Source organism: Pongo pygmaeus, chromosome 7 (assembly GCF_028885625.2).
Source record: "Pongo pygmaeus isolate AG05252 chromosome 7, NHGRI_mPonPyg2-v2.0_pri, whole genome shotgun sequence".
NCBI classification, from domain to species: domain Eukaryota; kingdom Metazoa; phylum Chordata; class Mammalia; order Primates; family Hominidae; genus Pongo; species Pongo pygmaeus.
This window is the reverse complement of record NC_072380.2, coordinates 8,934,637-8,961,401: the sequence shown is the minus strand read 5'-3', so window position 1 is coordinate 8,961,401 and position 26,765 is coordinate 8,934,637. Positions and strand designations below refer to the sequence as shown.

At 52.3% G+C, this 26,765-nt stretch overlaps 2 protein-coding genes across 6 annotated transcripts; both read right to left on the bottom strand.

The window, feature by feature from the left end:
- Positions 1-403: 403 nt before the first annotated feature.
- CTSB (cathepsin B) lies at positions 404-25,814 on the bottom strand. 5 transcript variants are annotated; one of them, XM_063669342.1, is made up of 11 exons: positions 22,007-25,481; positions 19,363-19,436; positions 10,552-10,702; positions 9,832-9,917; positions 8,049-8,163; positions 6,375-6,493; positions 5,400-5,485; positions 4,993-5,136; positions 4,364-4,480; positions 2,950-3,078; positions 404-2,506 (listed from the first exon to the last, which is right to left on the bottom strand). In XM_063669342.1, exons 3-11 carry the CDS (start codon positions 10,675-10,677, stop codon positions 2,409-2,411), a joined length of 1,020 nt encoding a protein of 339 aa, XP_063525412.1. In that variant the 5' UTR covers positions 10,678-10,702; positions 19,363-19,436; positions 22,007-25,481; the 3' UTR covers positions 404-2,408. The 5 variants fall into 5 exon arrangements, with proteins under 5 accessions (XP_063525412.1, XP_054355017.1, XP_054355019.1 ...); XM_054499042.2 differs by lacking the exon at positions 22,007-25,481 and adding an exon at positions 19,974-20,102; XM_054499044.2 differs by lacking the exons at positions 19,363-19,436; positions 22,007-25,481 and adding an exon at positions 25,657-25,814.
- On the bottom strand, positions 10,709-13,874 carry LOC134740059 (putative uncharacterized protein encoded by LINC00269; the record flags this gene model as incomplete). Its single annotated transcript, XM_063669344.1, has 2 exons — positions 10,709-13,121; positions 13,799-13,874. Coding segments are annotated over 2 exons (270 nt in total), but the record flags the coding sequence as incomplete, so codon positions are not given.
- Positions 25,815-26,765: the final 951 nt, after the last annotated feature.

The window sequence follows — 26,765 nt, the reverse complement described above, 5'->3', positions numbered from 1 at the left end:
TCTCAAAAAAAAATTTTAAATGCAGAGGTTGGACTGCCTACCTATACTCTACTTTCTATTCTGGAGTGACTCTTTGGAGAGTCTAGGTAAAGACTGAAAAGGCACTGTTACCTCCACCTGTCATGTCACTTGGACAAGAATCCAGGAGAAACTATTGAACTGAGGTGACAAAGTGATCATCAATGGGGGTGATCTGAGGTCTATTAAAACACTGAGCTCTTTCCCAGTCACAAACACTGCAAGGCAGGTGTTTCTAACAAAGCCTTAAGCTGATGTCGAGATGCCCCACAATTCCTTGTCACTCACTAGCACATCCCCGCTGGCTCCATGCAGAAGCAGGGAGTTGCAGGTGCGTATACGATGGAGGTGAGGGAGACAGTGCGCATGGAATGAATCAACTTAGTTTGGGAGCAAGTAGAACTTTATTGAGGTTATGAATATATTCTAGTTGAAACTGGAAGAATAAGTGGTTATGAATTTGTGGCTTTGGTAACCTTTAAGCATCTCTTGAGTGCCATGATGAGCATAACAAACCTTTCCTACAATGCTCCTCAGATTTTCAAAGCTTATTTGATGTAGCTTCTGGTTCCTAACTTCTGGGTCACATCAGAAGCCAAACTTCAATGTTTTTGGAAAGAGCTAGCCCCATACCACCTCAGTTGGGAAGGGGAGTACTGAGGTGTACGTTGGCAGGACAGTGGAATGACTGCTGGTTCTTCTAGTTTCCTCTACACCAAGAACTGCTGTAACATGATTCTAAACCAGGGCTATGCAAAGCACTACAGTTCCTGACCAGCAATGCAAACCAGTGGCATACAAATTCAAAATCCTGTATACAGGCTCTGACTCCAGCCCAAACCAAGACTGGAGGGCATCCAGGGGGATGTGGTTCTCCACGGGATAGCATCTTGGTTGTGTGAGATCACCAAGACACCAGGCCTGTTTGATGAGCTGAATCCTCAGGTTGTTGCTGGATTTGTGGCTGATAAAAAATACAGGCCCGGCTCAGTGGCTCATGCCTGTAATCCCAACACTTTGGGAGGCTGAGGCAGGCAGACCACCTGAGGCCAGGAGTTTGAAACCAGCCTGGCCAACATGGTGAAATTCCGTATGTACTTAAAAATACAAAAATTAGCCAGGCATGTTGGTGAGTGCCTGTAATCCCAGCTACTCGGGAGGCTGAAGCAGGAGAATCGCTTGAATCTAGGAGGCAGCAGGTTGCAGTGAGCCGAGATGGCGCCACTGCACTCCAGCCTGGGAGAGAGTGAGATTCTGTCTCAGCAACAACAAAAACAGAGCACAGCTATGTTGTTCTTAAGCAAGGGCAAGCTTACCAAGGACTTACAGAGAAGGTTGATGAGGATGACAGGGAACTAAGGGGGGGGGATGCCATGGTTGAAAACATGGCTGGGGCAGCAGGAAGTTAAGATGAGGTCCCAAGAGTTGCAAGAACATGCAGTTCCAGGACGTGATTCTCTGCAGGGACAAGGATAGTCAGCAGCTATAAGTCTATAGGCAGCGACAAAGGATCTGAGATCCCATCAGAGTTGACTTCAAGTTGAAGGAGAAACCTTTTATTGGCACAGGCATTCCTTGTTAACTTGATAGGGTGAAGCTGTAGTTTTTAAAACACAGTAAAAGCTGGTTTCTCCTAAACTAGTTTCCTTGTGATAGTAGAGATCAGTGGGTCAGAAACAAGTCCTGACCACTTGGTTTCGTTTTGAGCCGCGTCATTAGGAGGCAATCTGTAAAACTAGCACAGGTCTCCCAGCTGTTCGACTCGCTCAGCCACATGATTAGCAGAGTGCACAAAAAAGAAGACTTCTATTAAAGAATCATGCTGAGCACAAGATCAGAGAGGATGTGACATTGCAAACTCGGTAGATGCAGGGGGCCTGGGAGACTGTGGCGTTCTCCAAAGGGCTCCCAACACCATCTCTCCTCTGATCTTGTAGCAAATGTGGAAAGCTCCTTGCTTAGAAGTACTGGGGGAACTGATGGGGGAACTTTCATCCTGTTAGGAACTCTGCTTTCCATTCCTGGGTCTCTGTCTTGCTCCCTGGAGATGGATGGATCGGGGAGGGGGCCACAGTTAGCTGGGGGAGCAGGTACTCCCTACAGCACTAGTCTACAGGGGGAGGATGCTGTGTGCTGGCAGCAGTGGCTCACATGGCCTAACTGTCTGCACTGTAACCACAGGCTGGGATGTAGCCAGGACTTGGGATGTGTCTCCTTGGAAAACAGGTCTGATGGCTGATGTTTGGCCAATCCAGTCCTTCAGACCCTGTCTAAAACTTGTATCTTATGTAAACTCAAAGAATAAAATGCATTTCTACCCCCATCTCGCCCCCATCCGACTGTATTCAGGGAAAACTCCCCCAGGACTGGCAGGACAGGCCCATGGCAGATTAGATCTTTTCCCAGTACTGATCGGTGCGTGGAATTCCAGCCACCACTTCTGATTCGATTCCACAGTGATCCTGTCCTCTGAGTATTTTAAAGAAGCCTGGGAATAAAAAGTAAGGTGCTTTTAAAGTGTGACAAGGGTCAATCAATATAGTCAGACTCATCCCTAAAAGACCTGGGAGTAAGTCACTAATCCCTGGCAGCTCCTGCTATTTGCCCAGTAGCACAGCCCTCAATACCATGAGGCTTCTGGAGCCGTGGGGCACACCTCCACTGACAAGCCCCATGCCCGGTCACCCTTCCCATCACGGCATCTGGGGCGATGCTGTGGGAACTGTGGCAGGCGTGGGCTCTGAAGCTGCTGAGAGTCTGCCCTCGCAGCAAAAGGGAACTCCTGGGTGCCTGGCACTTAGGAGGAGCTCACAGCCTGGCCGTAGGTCCAGGGTTTGAGGCTGTGCAATGGGTAGAACAGAGAAAGCCAAGATGGCCACTGTGTGTGGCTCACAATTCCCTGTTCTCAGCAGGAAGGGGGCCGCCACTCACCATTGTCACCCCAGTCAGTGTTCCAGGAGTTGGCAACCAGCCAGTAGGGTGTGCCGTTCTCCACTCCCCAGCCCAGGATACGGATGGCATGGCCGCCCATCATCTCTCCGGTGACGTGTTGGTACACTCCTGAGAAGGGAAGAACTGGCTGAGACCAGGCCACTGCCCCACGCCCCACAGCACCCCCCCCCCCCACACTCAGCTGGTCACCCTCCGGCCAGGAGAAACAGCTTCCAGAGGGACCCTGCTGCTCCATCAGGAGGCTCTGGGGGTTCTCACAACACTGGTGAATTAGTTAAATATATTTTTGAAGGCCCAACACACTCAAATTTGTTGAGTAAATATTAAAATAGATTCCTACAAAATGTGCTTGTTGGTTGGCTTTAAAAATACTTTCTAATACATTCTAATTTATAAAACATTTAATGCTAGAAGACTGATTCATCTGTTCTATATACTGGGATTCCATGTAAGTAAGAGTTTGTCAAAAGGGTTACACGGCTTAGAGTTTTAATAGCTGCTCTAGGTACGCCCTGGAGAGGTGAGGGAGAAGGGAGGGCTGGTGGCAGCCAATGCTAGCTGACGGGAAAGATACGGGCTAAGGGGCTCAGGGCTGCCCAACCAGGCTCTCCTCTGGTGGGGAAATCACTGTCAAAGTGGAAATGCATCTTTTAATAACATGGGCGAGGACTGTGCTAAGAAGTGCCATCTTTACAGAACTTTTTCTTGCCAGAATCATCTTCCTTTGTCAAACTTGTTTTACAAGAGCTGAGAGCTTTGGAGTTTCCAATCTAGCAAAATATTAATGGGATTAGATGCAGTCAGCAAAGACTGTTCATCTGGAACAAGGGATTTCTAAGACAGGACTTGGGGATGGGGACTGTCCAGATTCCTTGGTTCGAGTCCCTACGGCACTGCCCAGGGCAAGGTCCTCCCTGTGTGTTCATCCACTGGTGTGAGGCAAGATCTAGGCCTTTGCAAAGACAAAGATGAAGAAAATGTGTCACCCAGTGCAGACACCAACGACCTGCCATTATAACAGGAACATGCTGATGAAGCAATGCAAAGCCATGAAGGCGAGGGCAGGCGTGGCCAGCCACCAGGGAGGGGGGCGCTTCCACAGACAACACATATGAGCTGGACTCTAACGGATGGGAAGGAACTAGCCCAGAGGCTCTGGGAGAGGCCTCTGGAATTCTCTTGTGTGTTGGCACAACAGGTGGACAAAGAGACTGTCAGGTGCCAGGCTGGTCCACAGAGGAGTGAGCCTGTATGGAAGGCCCCACACAGCTCTCTTCCCCAGCCCCTCGCCTGCCTGCCTAATCAAGTCCTATTGGCTCACCTGAACCCACCTTGGCACCCAGGCTCCCCTCCCAACCCCCACCCTCTACTGCCGTCAGCCATCAGCACGCACCTGACTTGTATAGCAGGAAGTCCGAATACACAGAGAAAGCTCCCTCCACGGGGCCGTTTTTGTAGATCTCGGCCATGATGTCCCTCTCGCTATTGGAGACGCTGTAGGAATTGTATCCTGGAAAATGAACCGAGCTGGGGGTTGGGGAGGGCGGTGACAGTGCCTCGTGCTGTGCCACTGTCAGCCAGTCACTGATTTCTGGTGGCCTCCAGGGGAAGACTGTGCATCTAAGGGGACTTGCCCAGCCAGGGGAGCTCAAGGAAGGCTCCCCTGAAGAACTAAGGACGGGGCTGGGGCTGGAAGCTCAGAAATGGGAGAAGAGAGCAATGAGCACGAGGCCCCGGTAGAGGCCAGGATACCCCAGGACTCCAGGATACGCCACACCCTTACAAAATGAGGGCTTTGGTCCCTTCTGGCTTGAAAGGGCTGAGGCTGAGTTCAGGGTGGAACAAGCAGAAAGTGGAGAGTGTGCTGCTTCCCCAGGCAAAAGGGCATCACTCCCCCTCCTGTGTCCTAGAATTCCCGGACCCCAAGGCTCCTCAGCCCTGACCTCTTCCCCGCAGCGTGAGGAGGGATGCAGCAGCTCCCCAGCCTCCACGTGCGCCGTGGCCAGGCCCCAGGCCCCTTACCGTAGTGCTTGTCCTGTTTGTAGGTCGGGCTGTAGCCAGGCTCGCAGATCTTGCTACACTTGGGGGTGTCTCCCTCCCCTGTGCATGGAGGCCGGGAGCCGTTGACGTGGTGCTCACAGGGAGGAATGGAGTACGGTCTGCACCCTGATGCAACCCGAGAGAAAGCGGAGTCAACCTACAGCCCCCACGGAGAAGCCCCAGCTGGGCCAGGCAGACCTGGGGCAAGGCCAGCCTCGTGCCTGCAGCATGGACGCCAGGCAGGTCCTGCCAGAGGCCTGTGCACCTGGCTAGCACCTTTCACCTGGCCGTCTGTCTCAACCTCCACTTTATAAAGGCAAATAAAGCCATGATGGTTAATTGCTTTAACAATCCATCTGGCCGGAAAGGGGCCGAGGGGACACACTCACCTACATGGGATTCATAGAGGCCACCAGAAACCAGGCCTTTTCTTGTCCAGAAGTTCCAAGCTTCAGCAGGATAGCCACCATTACAGCTGAAAAGACAGCCTCTCATGAAAACCTGAGAGAAGCACCACCTGCTCTCCAGACCACTGTGTGCTACCCAAGTGCCCGAGGCCACTGGGGGACCCGCCCCCACCTTCAGCAAGTGGTGCCAGCAGCCCTCCCAGACCACAAACCCTCCAAGGGACGCTCCCTAGATAAGCACAGCTTGCAGGGAATAACCACCAGCCCCACCCCTACCCACAAAGATCCTGGAGAAGACAGGACGCTCTCCTGTCCATGTCCGTACCAGACCAGGCTGCGAGTGCCCTTCCGGGTAGAATGCTGATTCTCAACTGAGCAGACACTAAACTTCCCTGAGGTACTTAAAAAACCACCAGTTCTCTGAAATGAGAATCGCCAGTGATTCCCATTTAACTAGTTTGGGCAGAAGCCCACGCGCATTTTTTTAAGCTCTCAGGCATTTCGGATCTGCAGCCGCCGGCGAACACCACTACTGCAGAACCAAGGCGAGGCTGCAGGCAGCTGCAGCAGGAAGTTCTGTGCTACCACCATGTTGTTAAAGTGGCTCCATCCCCTTAACTACACACAAGGAAATGCCCCAAACTGCTTCCCCAAGCAAGAAAAAGGAACATGCGATGACACAAACCAGGCCAGGGGCCAGACATTCCACCACATTTTCTGAGACTGTCTGTTTTGCTGGGATGCCACCGCTCAGACAGCTCTGCTGGGCCAGCCTTGGTTCAGGCACCTCCCAGGAAGCAGCAGCCTTGCCGGGCCCTGCCTGCCAGACTCAGAGTCTCCCCGAAACACTTCTGACTCGCAGGAGTCCCAGGAAGTCCTCAAAGTCCCCTCCACTGAGAAGCCGGGGCCCAGGGTCTCTCAGCACTAAACCCGCTGTGGAAGCACAGCCTGACTCACCCGTCCCCACACATGCTGCCACAGCAGGTGAGCAGGTCCTCCGCCGACACCTCCACGCTGACGTGCGCATTGGTGTGGATACAGATCCGGTCAGAGATGGCTTCCACAGCCCCGAAGGCCTGCAGGAATGAGCCCCACCGGGTGAGGCTGCCACGTCCGGGCTGGGCCCTGTGCAGCAGTCCCCTCAAAGGTCCACAGGGACACCTCAGACCTTGTAGGCAACTGATCTCTCAACACCAGGGGAGGCTCCAACTCAGCTTTTATTTTCTTTGGTAGAAATGGGGTCTTGGTATGTTGGCCAGACTGGTCTTAAACTCCTGGGTTCAAGTGACTTGCCCGCCTCAGCCTCCCAAAGTGCTGGGATTACAGGCATGATGAGCCACTTGCCCTACTCTCCTGCCTCAGCATCTGCCCAACTCAGCTTTTAAAGCAAGAGAAGCACCACCGTGAACCTCCGCCTGGGAACTTGGTTCATTTCTGAAATCTGTAAAATGTGTAATTTTAGTTTGTATGTGTGTTTCTTTTTTTTTTCTGGAGGCAGAGTTTCACTCTTGTTGCCCAGGCTGGAATGCAGTGGCGCAATCTCAGCTCACTGCAACCTATGCCTCCTGGATTCAAGCAATTCTCCTGCCTCAGCCTCCAGAATAGCTGGGATTACAGGTGGCTGCCACCACACCCAGCTAAGTTTTGTCTTTTTTAGTAGAGACAGGGTTTCACCATGTTGGCCAGGCTGGTCTCAAGCACCTGACCTCAGGTGATCCGCCCGCCTCAGCCTCCCAAAGTGTTGAGATTACAGGCGTGAGCTACCGCACCTGGCTGTGTTTTTTTCTTAACAAAAAACCCACAGCTCACCCAGAAAATAAATACTGTGTGATCCACTTGTATGAGGTCCCTAGGAGTCAAATTCATAGAGACAGAAAGTAGAGTGGGGGTGACCAGGGGCCAGGAGATTGGTGTTAATGGGGACAGAGTTTCTGTCTTGCAAGGTGAAAAAGAGTTCTGGGGACAGATGGTGGTGATGGCTGAGCAACACTGTGAATGTACTTAATGCTACAGAACTGTACACTTGAAAATAGTTGCTAGGCACGGTGGCTCACGCCTGTAATCCCAGCATTTTGGGAGGCCGAGGAGGGCAGATCAACTGAGGTGAGGAGTTTGAGACCAGGCTGTCCAACATGGCAAAACCGCGTCTCTACTAAAAATACAAAAATTAGCTGGGTGTGGTGGCACATGCCTGTAGTCTTAGCTACTGGGGAGGCTGAGGCAGGAGAAAATTGCTAAGATTATTAAATTTTCTGTTATGCGTACTTTACCACAATTAAATGACAAAATTAAGACAGCTCGCTGACACTAAAGGGATGCTTTTTTGAAGCAGAGTAGCGGTGAGAGCTCCTGGTATTTGCGGACGGGGCAGCATGTGAGGTGAAGGGAGCTGCTTCGCCACCCGTACACGTGGACTTGCAATCTGCTGGATGCTCTGCCCGTCACTCCGCCTAATCCTTGCCATAATTCACGGCCAGAGGGATTGTGATTTTTGTACTGATGGAAACTGGGACTCAGAAAGTTTCTATAACTTGCCTTGTCAGAGTTGTCCCCACCCCGAATCCCCCAAGACTCCCCACTGCTGCTCCCACTTTGTCTCCAGCCCTTCCCCGCCAGCCAGCAGGGCCTTACCCAGCAGGAGCCACAGGAGCCCTGGTCTCTGATCTCTTTGATGGTGGGACACTGTGGCCATTGTTCCCGTGCATCGAAGCTTTCAGGCAGCTTCAGGTCCTCGGTAAACATAACTCTGGATAAAGGAAGGTCTTCATTACAAGCTCTGATCCCGCAACTCCCTCCCCAGTCCCTACAAAGGCCACTTGGTTTAAGAGCAGTCACTGTGGCTGGGCCACACTCCCCTAGCAAGGAAGTGAGCACAAGACATGCAGGAGAAGGCTGCAGACAGGTGTCCCTGGTAATTTCATAAAACAAAAGGAAATTCTGTTGCTCAATGCACCTTGTGATTTTTTTTGGGGTGGGGTGGGGTGGGGCGGGGCAGGGCGGGAGGGTGGGAGTGGACAGAATTTCACTCTGTCATCCAGGCTGGAGTGCAGTGGCAAGATCTCCGCTCACTGCAACCTCTGCCTCCTGAGTTCAAGCGATTCTCGTGCCTCAGCCTCCTGAGTAGCTGGGATTACAGGCATGCACCACCACGCCCGGCTAATTTTTGTATTTTTAGTAAAGACAGGGTTTCACCATGTTGGCCAGGCTGGTCTTAAACTCCTGGCTTCAAATGATCTGCCTACCTCGGCCTCCCAAAGTGCTGGGATTACAGGCATGATCCACCACACCTGGCCTGACTTGCAATGTTGTACACTTCTTTCTAGGCTTACGTAATGGATTTTTTTAAATGAGTTTATCCACAAATTATAAACTTATTTTTAAATGAGTTTATTCAGTCCAGATAGTGTTTCTTGCCCCGCTCTCCTGCCTCCACATCTGCCCAGGATCCTCTCATCATTTCTCATATCTTCCCCATTGTGCAGAAGGCAGTGTCCTGCAACTTAACTACCCCATCCTCACGTGGGAAGTGGCACGATCTCAGCTCACTGCAACCTCTGCCTCCCAGGTTCATGTGATTCTCCAGCCTCCGCCTCCTGAGTAGCTGGGATTACAGGTGCCCGCCACCATGCCTGGCAAATTTTTGTATTTTTAGTAGAGACGGGGTTTCATCATGTTGGTCAGACTGGTCTCGAACTCCTGACCTCAGGTGATCCGCTCGCCTTGGCCTCCCAAAGTGCTGGGATTACAGGCGTGAGCCACCGTATTTGGCCTCATCTGGCTTTTCTTAGATTTCCCTTAAATTATTCAAGATTGAGTCTGCCCACATAGTGGAGACCCAGACCTTGTCTGTCACACCTGGAGCTGAGACACCTTGGAGAAGCGTAATAGAAAACACTGGGGGTGGCTCATGCTGGTAATCCCAGCACTGTGGGATGCCGAGGTGGGCAGATGACTTGCTCAGGCCAGGAGTTCGCGACCAGCCTGGCCAATATGGTGAAACCCAGTCTCTACTAAAAATATAAATACTAGCCGGGCACGGTGGTGCAAGCCTGTGGCCCCAACTACTCAGGAGGCTGTGGCATGAGAATCGCTTGAACCCGGGAGGCAGAGGTTGCAGTGAGCCAAGATCGCACCACTGCACTCCAGCCCGGGTGACAGAGTGAGACTCTCTCAAAAACAAACAAAAAAAAGCACCAGCATTTTCTCTACTAATAACTTGAGAAGGAAAAAATAAAAAGAGAAAGTAAATAATACAAAAACGAAAAGAGACAAGTGCTGTACCTCAAGTGGTGTTGGCAGCCCTGGGCGGCATGAGCCCTGCGGACGCCAGAGAGGCCTTCACTCTCCCACTTCCACTGCCCCAAACCAACGCCCGCCACTCACATTACAGCGGTGCGGAGGAGCAGGCACTCACCTCTGGGGCGGCTTGGGCCCACCCAGGAAGGTACCACACAGCTTCTTCAAGTAGCTCACGTCCACGTTGTAGAAGTTGTGCCCGGCCTGGAAGAGAGTCACCCACTGGCTGAAGGGTCTCCTGGGATAGCGGTGGATGGGCACGCTGCCCACACACCAGGCCCAACCCAGGGAAAGCCAGGGGCCCTACCCAATTCAAGGGCCCAAGGGTTGGGGGGCACTGGGGAACAGCCCAGAGTGACACACGGGCAGAGTGGGTGTCTCCCCTGATCTGCTCCCATTTGCTGACAATCAGAGACCCTCTCCAGCCCTCAACATGGCTCACTCCTCATTCTTGGTTCTCAGTCCCAGGCTCAGGGCTGGGCAGAGACAAAGGAAATCAGGGGTGGGACTGATAAACTGCCACTCTGCCACGGGGGGCGTCACAGAGGCTAGCTGGTTTTGAACACTTCCAAAGCTCGGTCACTCCCCCACGCACCTCCGCGTGCACACAACCATATATTCATACACATGCACACACACACATGCACACACGTGGGGTATGGGACAGAGGAGGGGGGCGTGGTCCAGAGCCGCCATGACTCGGGGTCAGGGCCATTCTTAACAGTCCAGGACAGAATGTTCTGTGGGCCACAGTGAGGGCTGGCTCCCCATTCCTGGAGTCAGTGTGCACAGACCGACCTGGCAGGGTACATACGTAGGACGCAGCCCCACAGCCTACCTGCCACGTGGTGTTCCGTTTGTTGACGTAGTTGACCAGCTCATCCGACAGGGGATGGAAAGAGGGCCTGCTCCGGGCATCGGCCAACGCCAGCAGGCAGCAGAGGGAGGCCCAGAGCTGCCACATGTTGGAAGCCGGATCCTAGATCTACCTGGAGAGGACAGAGGGCATCAGGACACCTCTCTGTTACGTGGGTCGAGGGCTCACACACACAGGGGCACCGTCTCGGGCATCAGTGGGGACCCCCGTGCCCGTCCTGGCCCAGGCGGAGAACTCTAAGGAGCTGAGGTGTCCACGGGATCCCCGCCTCCCTGTAGCATGCCATGACCTCGTGTGTGTCCCCGGGGGCCAGGCGGCCAGATCCAGGAGAGAAAGCCAAGGGGCTGCGCTGGACGAGACCGAGTCCAGGGCCTTCTCTGCTATTTTTAAACTGCTTTTGCATGGATTTGTAGAACAGCTTGAGACACTTTCCCAAGTGAGTGATATGAAACAGTGAAGAGCCTGTCTGTGTGATTACATCCTAAGTGGAGGACCCATGGGACAGGGAAATGTAAGAAAAGTCACAATCCAGGAGTCCTAGTTTCGACAGGACACAGACAAACAAGCTCGGTGTGGGCTGGTCGAGGTGGAGGCTGAGAGGTGGGGCTGGGCTGGCCATCCACCCACTCCCGGGGCCTCTGGTTTTTCCTGTCAGCCAAGGGCTCTGCTTCCGGCTGCGGAGATGAGGCTTCTGGGAAGGGAAACTCTCACCTCGATGCCTCAGCCGTTTGATCTTGGACTGGCTCATGAGTCACAAGCCAGTGCTTTCCAGCTTGAACTCTGAGTCACCCTCCTAAGCGAGCAGCTCAACAAAAGCAATACATGTCTCCTGGGCGCCTGCATCCAGGGCTGGGGAGAGCCGCGGCGCGGGGAGCTGGGTGAGGCGGGGGCTCCTGTCCCTCACTCCAGGGGCTTCCACGGATGGGTAAGGTGTTCTACCTCCCACAGGTCACAGGTCGTCATGAAAGTCACAGGACTGCGGTGTCAGTGCTTAACAAACTGCCTGGCACCTAGGGGATTCTACCTGAAGAACAATTTAAACTTCATTGTTGCTTAAGCAACAATTCATCTAGGAGAATAAATATATGAGGATAACACGATGGCTCTGGAAAAAAGCTTTTTTTTTTTTTTTTTGAGACAGGGTCTTGTTCTGTCACCCAGTCTGGGGTACAGTGGCACAATCTTGGCTCACTGCAGCCTCCACCTCCCAGGTTCAAACAGTTCTCGTGTCTTAGCCTCCCAAGTAGCTGGGATTACAGGTGTGCGCCACCACACGCACCTAATTTCTGTATTTTTAGTAGAGATGGGGTTTTACCATGTTAGCCAGGCTGGTCTCGAGCTCCTGACCTCAGGTGATCCACTGGCCTCAGCCTCCCAAAGTGCTGGGATTACAGGTGTGAGCCACCGCACCCAGCCAGTGGAAAAGAGCTCTGACGGGAGCCCGGCCCTCTGGGGCAGCAAATGTGTCGTAAAACGCTGGGTGATGCTCATCAGCAGAGCACCCAACAGACCGCTCAGAAGCACATCTTCCGTGGAGGAATCAGCGTACCTAGGTGAGGCCACAGAGGAAACAGGACAGTGCTTGTACAAGTGGCTGCCTGAAGTCTGAATCTTCACACTGGACTCCTCACACACAAAAAGTACCACGTGCAACACAGATTTTTTTTTTTTGAGATGGAGCCTTGCTCTGTCGCCCAGGCTGGAGTGCAATGGCATGATCTCGGCTCACTGCAAACTCTGCCTCCTGGGTTCAAGCTATTCTGCTGCCTCAGCTTCCCGAGCAGCAGGATTACAGGCATGTGCCATCATGCCCAGCTAATTTTCATATTTTTAGTAAAGACAGGGTTTCACCATTTTGGCCAGGCTGGTCTCGAATACCTGACCTCGTGATCCACCCAACTCAGCTTCTCAAAGTGCTGGGATTACAGGCGTGACCCACCGCACCCGGCCCACAGATCTTAATTATAAAAGTTTTATGAAAAAAATCAATGCCCTTTGAAAAACAGGCTGGGTGTGGTGGCTCACACCTATAATCCCAGTACTTTGGGAGGACAAGGCAAGTGGATCACTTGAGGCCAGGAGTTCAAGACCAGCCTGGACAACATAGTGAGACCCCCATCACTATAGAAAATAAAGTTTTTTAAAAAGGTAATGCTGGAGGAAAGCTTAGGATTGACAGGAAACAGAGCCTTCGAGGGAAAATGCTTGCATTACACTGAAAAGTCTCTTTAAAACAAAAACTGACAAAGCAGTACTCACATATACTTTAGGCTTCGTTTCCTTGATACACAAAAGGCTCTTCAAAGTCAGAAAAATGGAACCAGCATAATAGAAAAACTACAAATGGCCAACACAGATAAAAATAAGTTCAACCGGCCGGGCGTGGTGGCTCAAGCTTGTAATCTCAGCACTTTGGGAGGCCGAGGCAGGTGGATCGCCTGAGGTCAGGAGTTTGAGACCAGCCTGGCCAACATGATGAAACCCCGTCTCTACTAAAAATACAAAAATTAGCCAGGTGTGGTGGCAGGTGCCTGTAATCCCAGCTACTTGGGAGACTGAGACAGGAGAATCCCTTGAACCCGCTTGAACCCAGGAGGTGGAGATTGCAGTGAGCCAAGATTTCACCACTGCATTCCTGCCTAGGTGACAGAGTGAGACTCTACCTCAAAAATAAAATAAGTTCAACCTCAGGGAGATGCAGATAAAATCAAGGAGGTATTCAGCAAGTATCAGATTGGCAAAGGCTGGACAGTTTGGCACTTCTTGCAGGGCTTAGAAAGTGGGGAGACGGAAGGCATGATAATGAGTGCCTAGGGGTGGGCACAACCACTGAGACGTCAAACAGCGACGCCCACCAGTTTCTAAATCTGCATGTCCTGGGGCTCGGCAAGCTGACATTTAGAAACGTATCCCACAAAATGCAAAGATACATGCACACGGGTGCTCACTAAATAATTTTTGCATTAGAAAAAGACCAGAAATGAAGCAAGTATCTAATAACAGAGTAACTGTTAAATTATGGTAAGTGGTTAAATAGAATATGAAGCAACCATTAAAAAAGCAATTAGTTGGCCAGGCACGGTGGCGCATGCCTGTAGCCGAGGCAGTTGGATCACCTGAGGTCAGAAGTTTGAGACCAGCCTGACTAAGGTGGTGAAACCCTGTATCTACTAAATACAAAAAATTAGCCAGGCGTGGTAGTGCATGCCTGTAATCCCAGCTACTTGGGATGCTGAGGCAGGAGAATCACTTGAACTCAGGAGGCAAAGGTTGCAGTGAGCCGAGATCGCACCATTGCACTCCAGCCTGGACAAAAGCAAAACTCCGTCTCAAAGAAAAAAAAAAAAAAATAGGCCGGGCACAGTGGCTCACACCTGTAATCCCAGCACTTTGGGAGGCCGAGGCAGGCGGATCACCTGAAGTCAGGAGTTCAAGACCAGCCTGGCCAACATAGTGAAACCCTGTCTCTACTAAAAATACAAAAATGAGCCAGGCGTGGTGGTGCACACCTGTAATCCCAGCTACTCAGGAGGCTGAGGCAGTAGAATCGCTTGAACCCAGGAGGCAGAGGTTGCACTGAGCCGGGATTGTGCCACTGCACTCCAGCCTGGGCGACAGATTGAGACTTCATCTAAAAATAATAATAAAATAAATAAATAAAATAAAAGTAAAAAAGCAACTAGTTGAAGTGAATTCTTTTGTACTAAAGAAGTAAAAATGCCCCAAGTCCCAATGTTAAGTGGGGAAAAAGCAAGCTGTGGGTGACTGAGGACCATAAGCGTCTGACCCTCTCAGCAACCTACACATGTAGGAACACTCCTGCCACTACACGCAAAATGCCGAGGAAGATGTACAGTAGTCAGTCACTACAGTGGGGAGACTTTTTTTTCACAACATAACCTTACTTTTAAGAAAAAAAAAAGTATGTTCCTATTATTTCAGTTTTGTTTCTTCTAAGAAAAATAGTTGGCGGTATTACTAAAGGCCGTGAGCCACCAAACTGATAAAAGGACATTTGTTTTAATGATTCCTCAGACCATTTCCAATTTGGTCTTCCTTCCCACCAATGAGGCTTCCTCCCTAGTGACTTTGAGATGGGAGTCTTGCTCTGTGGCCCATGCTGGAGTACAGTGGTGCAATCTTGGCTCACTGAAACCTCCACCTCCTGTGTTCAAGTGATTCTTGTGCCTCAGCCTCCTGAGTAGCTGGGATTACAGGCCTGTGCTACCACGTTTGGCTAATTTTTATTTTTTTAGTATAGTCGGGGTTACGTTATGTTGGCCAGGCTGGTCTCGAACTCCTGGCCTCAAGGGATCTGACTGCCTCAGCTTCCCAAAGTGCTGGGATTACAGGCATGAGCCACTGGACCTGGCCCCTAGTGACTTTCTTAATAATCTTCCCCTTATTGGCCAGGCGCCGTGGCTCACGCCTGTAATCCCAGCACTTTGGGAGGCCGAGGCGGGCGGATCACGAGGTCAGGAGATCGAGACCATCCTGGCTAACACGGTGAAACCGCGTCTCTACTAAAAATACAAAAAATTAGCCGGGCGTGGTGGCGGGCGCCTGTAGTCCCAGCTACTCGGGAGGCTGAGGCAGGAGAATGGCATGAACCCGGGGGGCAGAGCTTGCAGTGAGCCGAGATTTCGCCACTGCACTCTGGCCTGGGCGAAAGAGCGAGACTCCGTCTCAAAAAAAAAAAAAATAATAATAATAATAATAATCTTCCCCTTTTCTGTGACTCGTGGGTAGGCAGCGTCTCACGTGGCCATGCGTGTCAGTGACCCACACAGCCTCCACACTGTGAGGTTAGCGTGTCTCATGGGCAGACAGGAGTGTCCTCGGATGTCCCCGGGGGCTTTGTGCTGTAAAGATGTTATTTTAAATAATAAGCCAAGTCGAGGATGGGAGCGTTTCCATGGCAACTTGAATTTTTAAACCAAGATTTCTTTGGTTTCTGTGGTGGCTGAGAACACAGGCAGTGGCCATGTCCAATGGCTCTCAACTCCTGGAGGACAACCTGCCACGGCCATTCCCTGGAGTCCCACAGGGCCCCCTCGCCACTTGACTAGCAGGCGACTTCCCTGCACCCGCCCTCCTTTTCATGGTTCCCAGGCCCTCCCACACCTCCCCGTGCTCCCTACTCATTCCCAGACTCCCCGGGGCCACCGCTGCCAGCCCCAGGGCCCAGCCCATTCCACTAGTCCCAGGCTGAGCGCTGGGGAAGTTCTTTCAGCCCCGCACCTTGGCCCAGGGCTGTGGTGTTCCTGGCTTCTCTGCTCCTCCACTATGGCATCCAGGCTGGAGTTCAAGGGGCCGCCAGCCTGCTGCAACCGGCCGACAAAATGAGCCCTGCACTTGGGAGTCAGGAGACCTGCATTTGGATCTGGCTCTGCCACTGACTAAATGGCACCCTTGGGGTCTGACCTTCCCCAAGCCTCAGTTTCACCACCTATAAAATGGAGCTAGTAACCACCGTGTCTCAAGTGGCAGTCAAGAATGAACTGAGGAGGACCGAAGCTCCAGGACGTGCCTGGTGTGCAATAAGGTAGGAAGGGCAGTCGCTCCAGTGGGCTCTGTTCCCTCCCTCCCTCCTCTCTCCTCTACCACTTCTAGCTCTCAGTTCACACTAAACCTATTCCAATAGGTCCCCAACGCCAGGAAGAGTCTAAATGAAAACAAGTTTGTTTTTTTTGTTTGTTTTAAGACAGGATCTCACTCTGTTGCCCAGGCTGGAGTGCAGTGGCATGATCACGGCTCACTGCAGCCTCTGCCTCCCGGGCTCAAGAGATCTGCTCCCCTCAGCCTCCTAAGTAGCTGGGACTACAGGCACGCACCACTGCGCCCGACTAAGTTTTGTATTTTTTGTAGAGATGGGGTTTTGCTATGGTGCCCAGGCTGGTCTCAAACTCCTCGACTCAAGTGATCTGCCCGCCTTGGCCTCCCAAAGTGTCAGGATTATAGGCGTGAGCCACCATGCCCAGTAAAACAAGCTCTTAACTTCAATTAACCCCAGCATTTAACATCCAAAAATGCTTCCACTCTTGAGGGTCCCAAGACTGCTGAGAACTCAAAAAGTGTGAAGCCAAGCACAGAGGTCCTGATAGCAGTGGCAATCTCACTCCATTGTGCAACAGGCGCCTTTCTCTCCACAACGCAAATCTCAATCACTCTGGACAAATGCAGATGGTGAAAGTGACAAGCTGGGCTGTTAACAGGTTTCCAGGATCTTTGCATGGGACACCAACCCATTTTCACTTCCCTCTATATAGGCACCCACTTCCCTTTTATTTCTTAATTCTGTGCTTTCTGCTCTGCTTCTTACAAGAGATGATGAACACAAAGTCCTTATTTCACGAGGGAAGGATGTAAACTCTTGTGTGCCACAAGACCCCTTTCCAGGATGCGGGCGGGTGGAAGAACAGCTGCGAGCAGATGTCATCTCTAGACCTTGGTCTGCTGGGCTGCTTGGGCAGACCTGAGTTCCACTGCACCCCTCTGCCCCTTTTCCAAGCTAATCTTTGTGTTAAAACAGAAAAGGGTGCTCCTCATATCCTCTCTCTCCAAACCTGCAGAGCGCTTATGAGAAAGCACACTCCACTCCAGCTCTGTAGAATGGTATTATGTGCCAAAAAGTGTGTGGCGAGGCGACTCTATCAACCAGAGCACCTTCCTCCCCCGGCAAATGGCACCCTAGACTACCTTGAAGCCATTTCCAGGACAAATAGGGACCTTGGGATCCTGGAAGGAGGTGGAATGAAAGTCAAAGGAGAGGAGGTGCTGCTAAGTCACAGGAAGTGTTAAGTCTTGACATCCTTAAAGAATCAGTTTTGGGCTGCCACCAAGCTCGATAAAGGCTTTCTGGCTGGGCACAGTGGCTCATGCCTGTAATCCCAGCGCTTTGGGAGGCCAAGGCAGGCGGATCACCTGAGGTCAGGAGTTCGAGACCAGCCTGTCTCTACTAAACTCCTGTCTCTACTAAAAATACAAAAATTAGCCAGGCACAGTGGTGGGTGCCTGTAATCCCAGCTACTTGGGAGGCTGAGGCAGGAGAATCACTTGAATCCAGGAGGCAGAGGTTGCAGTGAGCTGAGGTCACACCACTGCACTCCAGCCTGGGCAAAAGAGCGAGACTCTGTCTCAAAAAAAAAAAAAAAAAAAAAAAAAGAGGCCGGACACAGTGGCTCACGCATGTAATCCCAGCACTTTGGGAGGCTGAGGCAGGTGGATCACGAGGTCAGGAGTTCAAGATCAGCCTGGCCAACATGGTGAAACCCTGTCTCTACTAAAAATACAAAACTCAGCCAGGCATGGTGGCAGTGCCTGTAGTCCCAGCTACTCAGGAGGCTGAGGCAGGAAAATTGCTTGAACCCAGGAGGCAGAGGTTGCAGTGAGCCGAGATCACGCCACTGCACTCCAGCCTGGGCGACAGAGCAAGACTCTGTCTCAGAGGGAAAAAAAAAGAAAGAAAAAGCTTTCTTACATCGTCACAGAACCCTCAGGTAGACTGCACTTCCAATCTATGAAGGATTTAAGGAGACAGGACATGTACACCTAAAATTTCCAAATAAGCCAAGTTGCTAGCTCCTGGCTGATAGAGAAAAAAAGTGAAAGAATTATTAGCAAATCTCTCATGCAGTATTTGGCCCTTCCTCGTTCATTGGTGCTGTGGATATACTGCTGGCACCTCTCATAGTCAGCTCTAAAGAATTGAAAGTTGGCAGGGCGCAGTGGCTCACACCTGTAATCCCAGCACTTTGCGAGGCCAAGGAGGTGGATCACCTGAGGTCAGGAGTTCGAGACCAGCCTGCCTAACATGGTGAAATCCCATTTCTACTAAAAATACAAAAAATTAGCCAAGCGTGGTGGTTGTGCACCTATAATCCCAACTACTCGGGAGGCTGAGGCAGGACAATTGCTTGAACCCAGGAGAGGGAGGCTGCAGTGAGCTGAGATCGCACCATTGCACTCCACCTTGGGCAACAAGAGCGAAACTCCATCTCAAAAAAAAAAAAAAAAAAAAAAGTCAAGTGCTTACATTTTGCCAGAAGCCACAAATGAAGACTGCGCCTTATAGGCCAGCAGAGCGGCTAAGAGCAGGGAAACAGTGGAAAGATGGGGAGACTGTGAAGGCTCAGTAAGACCTTCCCAGAGAACTTTCTTTCTCTTCTATAAAAACTAGTCTTGGCACTCACCGCTAATAACAGCAGTTGCTCCTGAAGTTTCGACCACTTAAGTGTACCCACAAAACAAGACTTTGGCGAGTTTCATCTTCCCCTACTTCAACCTGCCAGACGTACCCCAATGCTGGAGCAGCCCTGCACTGGGTGGGAGTGTGCTGACCTCAATTATGCTCTGGTGTGACCCAGAAGACCCCAGAGACCTTTCCTTTTTGAGTATAAATCACAGCCTTGCTGTGGCCTCTGATGTGTTACGTCTTTGCCCCTAGTGGAACCGTGTTTAGTAGATTCTTGGCTTATGATTAAATTAAGGACAAAAAATCCAAAGGGCTCTCAGGCCTCGGTCTCATCAGTCCCCTGATGAACGGGCACCAGCGGCCCATCTGTCCCATGGAGTGGGCTCCCTGCAGCCATAGCCCCCAAGCAACTGAAAACCTGTCAGAAAACCCACCCAGCATGCAGGCGTGCAGAGGCAGCAGTGATGCTCACCAGCCTTGGAGGCTTCCAGGGAACCAGGGGAAGCAGAGAAGCCCCACTCCACCTCCCTCACCTGAACCAGGTTGGCCACTCACAAGTCCTTCCCCGTGCTGCCCACCTGCCAGTCATCTATGCAAACCAGGTACTGCAGGCCCAGCCCACGCAAGCTGCTCTCCATAGGCCTGAAGACACCTATGAGTGGAATATTGTACAAGATCAGCCACAGCAACCCCACATCCTGCAGACAAAATGACTACCGTACAACTTGAAAGAGCAGACACTACGAAGGCCCTCAGCAGTTGATTTTTTGTTGTTGTTGGTTGGAAACAAGACAATTTAGTCAATATTCTAGAAAGTTCTGAAAGCTTTTGCTCCCCATTCCTGTTACTGACTTGCTCAGACGCTGACAGAGCCAGTGCATTCACCACGTCTGCATCGGATACCAAAGGACCTTGGGCGTGCTTTATAAAAGCTTTTAGAGATCCTTTGAGATTGCAGTAAGATTAGTGTTCTGTGCCTCTCCAGCTTGCAGAACATGGCGGTTCCCTAATTCAACCGCAGGCGAGATTACACCAGGGCAGTTGAGGCTGACACGAAGGCCAGCCACAGAAAGGCCTAGCTCTTGGATCCAGCTAGGTCCTGTTTTCCTCCCTTGTAGCCCTGGGAACAGATACTCATCTCGCAAGGCTGATGGAAGATGGAAGGAGACACTCTTTCGAAAGTGCCTACCCTGCACCAGGCTCAGAGCAGCGCCATCTGGGAGAAACTTCCTCAGTCACTGGGAGCGTGAAAAGCCATCTCCTTATACATAGGACAGCCAACGTTTGCATCCCAGAGTCATCATTTCTATTTTCAGAAGTATCCTAATTTGGATGAAAAATAATGGCAATTGTACTATCAGTGACAAGGCCTTAAAAGTTGATTTGTTCTGCTGTCTTGACTGCCAAAGCAAAGCACGTCCCAAACACCAGGGAGGCTGAGTGGGTTGGGAATGGGTGGCAGGTGGCCCCCAGCACTCTGATGTGGTTTGATAATACGCTTCCAACCCTCGAATGGGAAAAGCCTGTGGTTGGCACCGCCCTCCTGGGACTTGCGCAAACCAGGAAGCTGTGTGACTATGTGTGTGTGCACATTCTGCCAGAGTCCAGGTCAGCACGTCAGAGGGTCATGAGACAGCCCGGCCCTCCAAGCTCTTAAGGCAGAATATCTAGATGTCTTCTACAGGGCTCTCTACTGGTCCCGTTACCATCTTGGCCACATTGGGCCAATCCTCCTTCCATGCATGCTTGCTGGGGATGCTAGATTATCTTGATGACCAGACCAAAGAAGTTACTGGCCTGGTAAAGACAGATAACACAGTCAAGACTGCCAGCCACACATCCTTCTCAGCACCCAGCATTTACAAAACATCAGTTCTGGGCTGGGCACAGTGGCTCACATCTATAATTCTGACACTTCAGGAGGCCAAGGAGGATCAACTGAACCCAGGAGATTAAGACCAGCCTGGGCAGGATAGTGACCCCATCTCTATTCAGAAAATTAAAATTTAAAATAAAAAATAAATAGGCCAGCGGTAGCTCAGGCCTGTAATCTCAGCACTTTGGGAAGCCAAGACGGGCAGATCATGAGGTCAGGAGTTCAACACCAGCCCGACAAACAGCGACACCCCGTCTCTACTAAAAATACAAAAATTAGCTGGGCGTGCTGGCACACGCCTGTAATCCCAGCTACTCGGGGGGCTGAGGCAGGAGAATCACTTGAACCTGGGAGGCAGAGGTTACAGTGAGCCGAGATTACGCCACTGCACTCCAGCCTGGTGACACAGCAAGAATCTGTCTCAAAAAAAAAAAAAAAAAAAACCAAAAGAAACAAAAAAACCACCACATATGCCATCACTGACCAACGATAAAAACAGGAAAAGTGTCACTCAACCCATTTATGCCAGAGGTTGCAATTTTTTTAATTTTTGCATGAGTAAAAACATCAGACCTTGGCGATGACCTTCAGCAGTACGATGTAAAAACTCCCACATGCTTAGCGTTCCAATAATGTAACACTAGGCATAAGTGGGTTACTGTTGTCCTATGGGAAGGATTAAATTTGAATTTCTGGTCATGAAATTACAACAGGGGTACCACTTCAAACCCATCAGATTGGCAAAAATCAAAGTCTGGTAGTATCTAGTGTTGGTAAATGTGAGGAACAGGAACTCTGCACACTGCTGGGCGTGTAAATTGATGCAACCACACTGGAGAACCCTTTGCCAACATCTAGCAAGATGGAAGATGAACACACCTCATGACCCAGAAACAAGCTCTCCCACATTTGCCCCGCAGAAGCTCTTCTAAGTATCTGGGAGACACAGGATATTTATTGTAGCACGGGATAATAGTGAAAACGAAATAACATAACTGTCCGTCAGTAGATAAACACACTGGGCACTTAACACAAATGGACTAGAACTGGACGTAGCAACAGAAATAAATCTCACAACCACGAGTGAAAAAGGATCCATGTAGTGTAACTGAAGTCATATAAACTTTAATAACATTGTTTATACACTGATGCGGAGTTTTAAAAGTACAAAAAGGCCTGGAGGTGACTCATGCCTTGTAATTCCAGCATTTGGAAGGCCTAAGTGGGAGGAGGGAAGGGGATCACTTGAAACCAGGAGTTTCAGAGCAGTCCTGGCAACAGTGAGACCCTGTCTCTACAAAGAAAAAAAAAAAGCTGGGCACCGCCTGTGGTCCCCAGCTACTTACTACTCGGGAGGCTGAGGTGGGAACCAGATCGCTTACATCTGGGGTGGCTGAGGCTGCCGTGAGCCGTGGTCGCACCACTGCACACCAGCCTGGGAGACAAAGCAAGACCCTGTCATGAATCAAACAATAAATGAATGAATGCATGAACAAACAAATGTGCAGGAGAATCCAAAAGAGGAGCAGCAGACAGGGAATACAATGGCCCTTGGAAGGACCAGGAAACAGGCACAGGAGTGGTCTGTAGAGGCGGAGGATAAGGCTTGAAGCTAAAAAAGAGATTAGTTAAAAGTCTAAACACATGGCTGGGCACAGTGGCTCACACCTGTAATCCCAACACTTTGGGAGGCGAGGCGGGCGGATCATTTGAGGTCTCTACTAAAAATACAAAAATTAGCCAGGCATGGTGGTGCATGCCTGTAATCCCAGCTACTCAGGAGGCTGAGGCAGGAGCATTGCTTGAACCTGGGAGGTGAGGTTGCAGTGAGCTGAGATTGTGCCACGGCATTCCAGCCTGGGTGAGAGTGAAACTCTGTCTCAAAAAAAAAAAAAAAAAAAAAGTCTAAACACAGAGTGGAATTTGATCCCTAAACCTCCTACCCCACACAAGCTAGGGTAAATATAAACACTAACAACCATGCCAGGGCGCAAGGTTTGCCTCCCACACACTCTTTCTCAGGCAGCCTGGGACCAGACGTAGAGACTGCCGCCTGCCACCCTGATATCCCAGAGGCACAGCACATCTGTACATGCCTCCCCCAGACTCAACTGCCTGTCACCCCAACCATCTCCCTTTACACGAACCATGTGGAAGTGCCCAGTAAATATCACTCAACCGCACATTTTTCCAATAATTTCCTTAGGCCAGACCATCGAAAAGAGGCAGCAGACTGGGCGCAGTGGCTCATATCTGTAATCCCAGCACTTTGGGAGGCCGAGGTGGGCGGATCACGAGGTCAGGAGTTCGAGACCAGCCTGGCCAATGTGGCAAAACCCCCATCTCTACTAAAAATAAAAAAATTAGCTGAGTGTGGAGGCGCATGCCTGTAATCGCAGCTAGTTGAGAGGCTGAGGCAGGAGAATGGCTTGAACACAGGAAGCGGAGGTTGCAGTGAGCTGAGATCTTGCCGCTGCACTCCAGCCTGGGTGAGAGAGTGAGACTCCACCTCAAAAAAAAAAAAAAAAAAGAGAAAAGGAGAAGAATTGGCATACCTGTAACTCCTCTCTCTCAATGTTTCAGTCCATATCTCGAAAGGAAAGGACGGTATGTTACTCTACACAACCACAACTCATTACCAGATTTAAGAAAACCCCCCCCCACCGCGCGGTGACTCATGCCTGTAATCCTACCACTTTGGGAGGCTGAGGCAGATCACTTGAGATCAGGAGTTTGAAAACCAGCCTGGCTAACATGGTGAAAGCCTGTCTCTGTTAAAAATACAAAAAAAAAGCCAGGTGTGGTGATGGACACTGGCAATCCCAGCTACTTGGGAGGGAGGCTGAGACAGGAGAATTGCTTGAACATGAGAGGCGGAGGTGGCAGTGAGCCGAGATCGCACAACTGCACTCCAGCCTGGGCGACAGAGGGAGAGTGTCTCAAAAAAAAAAAAAAAAAAGAAATTAAGAAAATCACCAACAGACATCCCAAGGCACCCCTGAAACGTGACCTCCCTTCAATTCACTTCCCAATCCAACCAAGAGCAACAGAAAATATCTGTTACCCCTAAAATGGGTGCAACTTCTCTTCCAACTCCCAGGTCCAGCAGCTGGGGAAAGAAAAGAACCTGCCTACAAGAAGAGCCTCACCAATCTGCTAAATCAGCACCACGTGTGCAGTTTCAACCTGGAGCCAAAGGGCCGCCCACCCCTCACCGCCTAACCAGTTGGAAACAGGGCTGACCTGAGCCAACATCCAAGGAGAGCTGTTGGGGCGAGAGCTGTGCCAGGGCCGTGTCTGGCCTGCGTTGCCACCTGGGGGGCAAGGGACCTGTGCCTTTCCACCAGGGGGTACACCCAGCTAGAGGACAAATGACCAAAGAGGAAGGGAAGCCTCTGTTCTCCAGGAGACGTTTGACTCTGTCTTTGGGAAAGCTACACAGGGTGGGCGGCCCAGCCCCTTTCTCCAGGAGCTGGCGGGTTCTAAGTCACCATCACCAGAGCCAACAAGAAACAGTTCTTGGCCAGGCACCATGACTCACGGGGAGGCCGAGGCAGGCGGATCACCTGAGGTCAGGAGGTCAGGACCTGCCTGGTCAACATGGTGAAACCCCATCTCTACTAAAAATAGAAAAATTTGCTGGGCATGGTGGCGGGCACCTGTAATCCCAGCTACTCGGGAGGCTGAGGCAGGAGAATAGCTTGAATTTGGGAGGCGGAAGTTGTAGTGAGCCGAGATCGCGCCACTGTGCTCCAGCCTGGGAGACACAGCGAGACTCCGTCTCAAAAAAAAAAAAAAAAAAAAAAAAAAAGAACGGATGTTATGGAAGAGAAAGAGCAGCCCTTAACCAAGAGCCAACGCCCTCTTAGGCCTCTTCGCTTTACCTTCCTGAACGTTTGGATTCAAAGAGAGTGCATCTCAGCTATCCTCTCCTCCGGCGGGAGGCAGTGGGCATCAGTTTTTCCAGGCTACAAAAAGGTGCCAGGTCTGCATTTGAGCCCCACAGCGTCACTTCTCCAGTGGGTTTGGGGGTCTCTCCTCCGTTAGGAGGAGGAGTGTGGGGCCTGCGCTAGGGTCCTTTTCTTTGCCAGCCTGCTTTCTCAACGCCTGGGAAGGGGGTGACAGAGGCCCACCAGGAAGCCGAGTGCAATTCACTTCCACCTGGGTCGCCCACCCCAGCCTGCCTGCAAAGCCCCCAGCACCCACTGCTCCCCAGAGGCCAACTCCCCCCGGCCTCCAGGGCTACTAACCGAGGGGGAGGTGGCGCCCCAGGGACTCTGCCCGGCCTCCCTTTACTGGAGTCCAGGGGCAGGGAGCGCCCCCGGCCTTCTCCCCACCCGGCATCCAATCGCCCATTCGCCTCTTGGTTTCGCTGCTTGGTTTCTCTTCCTGTTTATGGATTTAACACCGTGCGGGATCCTCCCCAGCCCACCCAGTGCCAGATCCCCGTTCTTCAACAGGACCCGTTTTCTGGGGTCCCAGGAATTGCGTGGGATCTTGCGCAGAAAGTTGGCTAGGGAAATCCTTTGGAATGAGGGGGAAATAAACCGAAAATAGATGCCGGCAGATGCGATTATGTCGGCAGTTTGTCCCGGAGACACCGAGGCCCAGGCGCCGCGAGCGCGGTCCCAGGCAGCGGCCTCCGGACCCGGCCGAGCTCTTCCTCGCAGGCGTCTCCCTCGGCGCTCCCGGACGCGTCCCGGCTCCGAGGGCCGGGGTCCAGCGCACAGCCCGGGGAGGGGAGCGACGGGGAGGGGCTGGCGGGCGCGGCTGTTTTCTGCTATTCTCGCCGACGCTTCGGAGCGCGCGGACTCCCACCCCAGCCCGCCCGTCAGGGACAGTCCCGAGGGTCCCGGCTCCCCGCCGGCCCCCAGGGACGCCGCGGGGCCGCCCCTGGGCCCGACTGGGGCGCAGAGGAACTCGTCTCGGCTGCCGGGTAGCACCGTCCCCGCCAAGGTCACTTCCGCCGCAGTGGCCCCGGGTCCCCAGCACTCACCGAACGCTGCAGCCGAGAGCCTGCAGCCCAGCCTGCGCGCCGCGGAGCCGGTGGCGTTGCCGGAGCGGTTGCCGGAGCCCTGCAGCCGCCGTAGCCTGGGCCAGCCCCCGCCCTAAGTACCCTCCCGGCCCCGCCCCACGTGACCACCGCGCAGCCCCGCCCGGGCCCTCCCACCGCCCGCGCACCCTGCTTCCCAGCCCCCACCCCCTCCCGCCACCTTCCGCCGCCCGCGCTCCCCGCTTCCCAGCCCCGCACCCCCCCGCCCCCTTCCGCTCGGGGTCCGGGGACACCGCCGGGGGCGGGCGGGGGCCTGAGCGCGCGGGCTGGGGAAGAGGGGCTTGGAGCCCTGCGGGCCCTGGGTGGCGAAACGCTGCGAATTGGGGCCAGGGGATGGGGAAAAAGCCCCTAAAGGTGGTCCCAAGGCCCCCACCCCACCTGGAAAAGTCCCCCCGCCTCGCGGGACCGCCTCAGCCAGATCCCGCGCCTGGGATCCCTGCCTGCCGGGTTGGCGGGGGCGGGGTGGTGGAGAGGGCGCCGTCGCTTATTTCATTCATTCAGAAGCCGCTGCAGGGGCTGGGGGTGGCGAGGCTGTGGACCCCACAGAACAGTCTTGAAAAGCTCCACTTTGATGTTCAGAGAACGTACCCACAAAACACTCCAGCTACGTACAAATAGAAAAGGGCGGCGGCTGTCACCGCCAAGGAACCTAGGAGCTGCGTCAGGATTTCTAAGAGGAGAAGGACCTTGGGGGCGGAAATCGGTTTGGCACAGGAGTTCCCGGAGACCTGCTCCGAGAGGACGGACAAAGTGCACATTTACTTGGGGTTTATTAGCGGGAGGCCCTGGAGGGGAGATGCAGGGGTTGGCTCAACACTCACCCTCCTCCAGACACTCCCCAGCTTTAATCCTTAAGACAAACCTGCAAAGCAGGCATGACCCCAGTTGTATGCAAGAGGCTCAGAGGGGCTGGGTTCGGTGGCTCACGCTTGTAATCCCAGCACTTTGGGAAGCCGAGGCCGGTGAGTCACCTGAGGTCGGGAGTTCGAGACCAGCCTGACCAACATGGAGAAACCCCGTCTCTACTAAAAATACAAAATTAGCCGGGCGTG

Bases quoted from the DNA above. Each gene is read 5' to 3' on its own strand.
- CTSB (XM_054499044.2), bottom strand. From the start codon at position 10,677: ATGTGGCAGCTCTGGGCCTCCCTCTGCTGCCTGCTGGCGTTGGCCGAT. The intron at 5,486-6,374 runs GTGAGTCAGGCT...CTGTCTTTTCAG, and splicing joins GGCAGCATGTGTGGGGACGG to CTGTAATGGTGGCTATCCTG. The intron at 2,507-2,949 runs GTGAGTGGCGGC...TTTTATTCCCAG, and splicing joins CACTGACTGGGGTGACAATG to GCTTCTTTAAAATACTCAGA.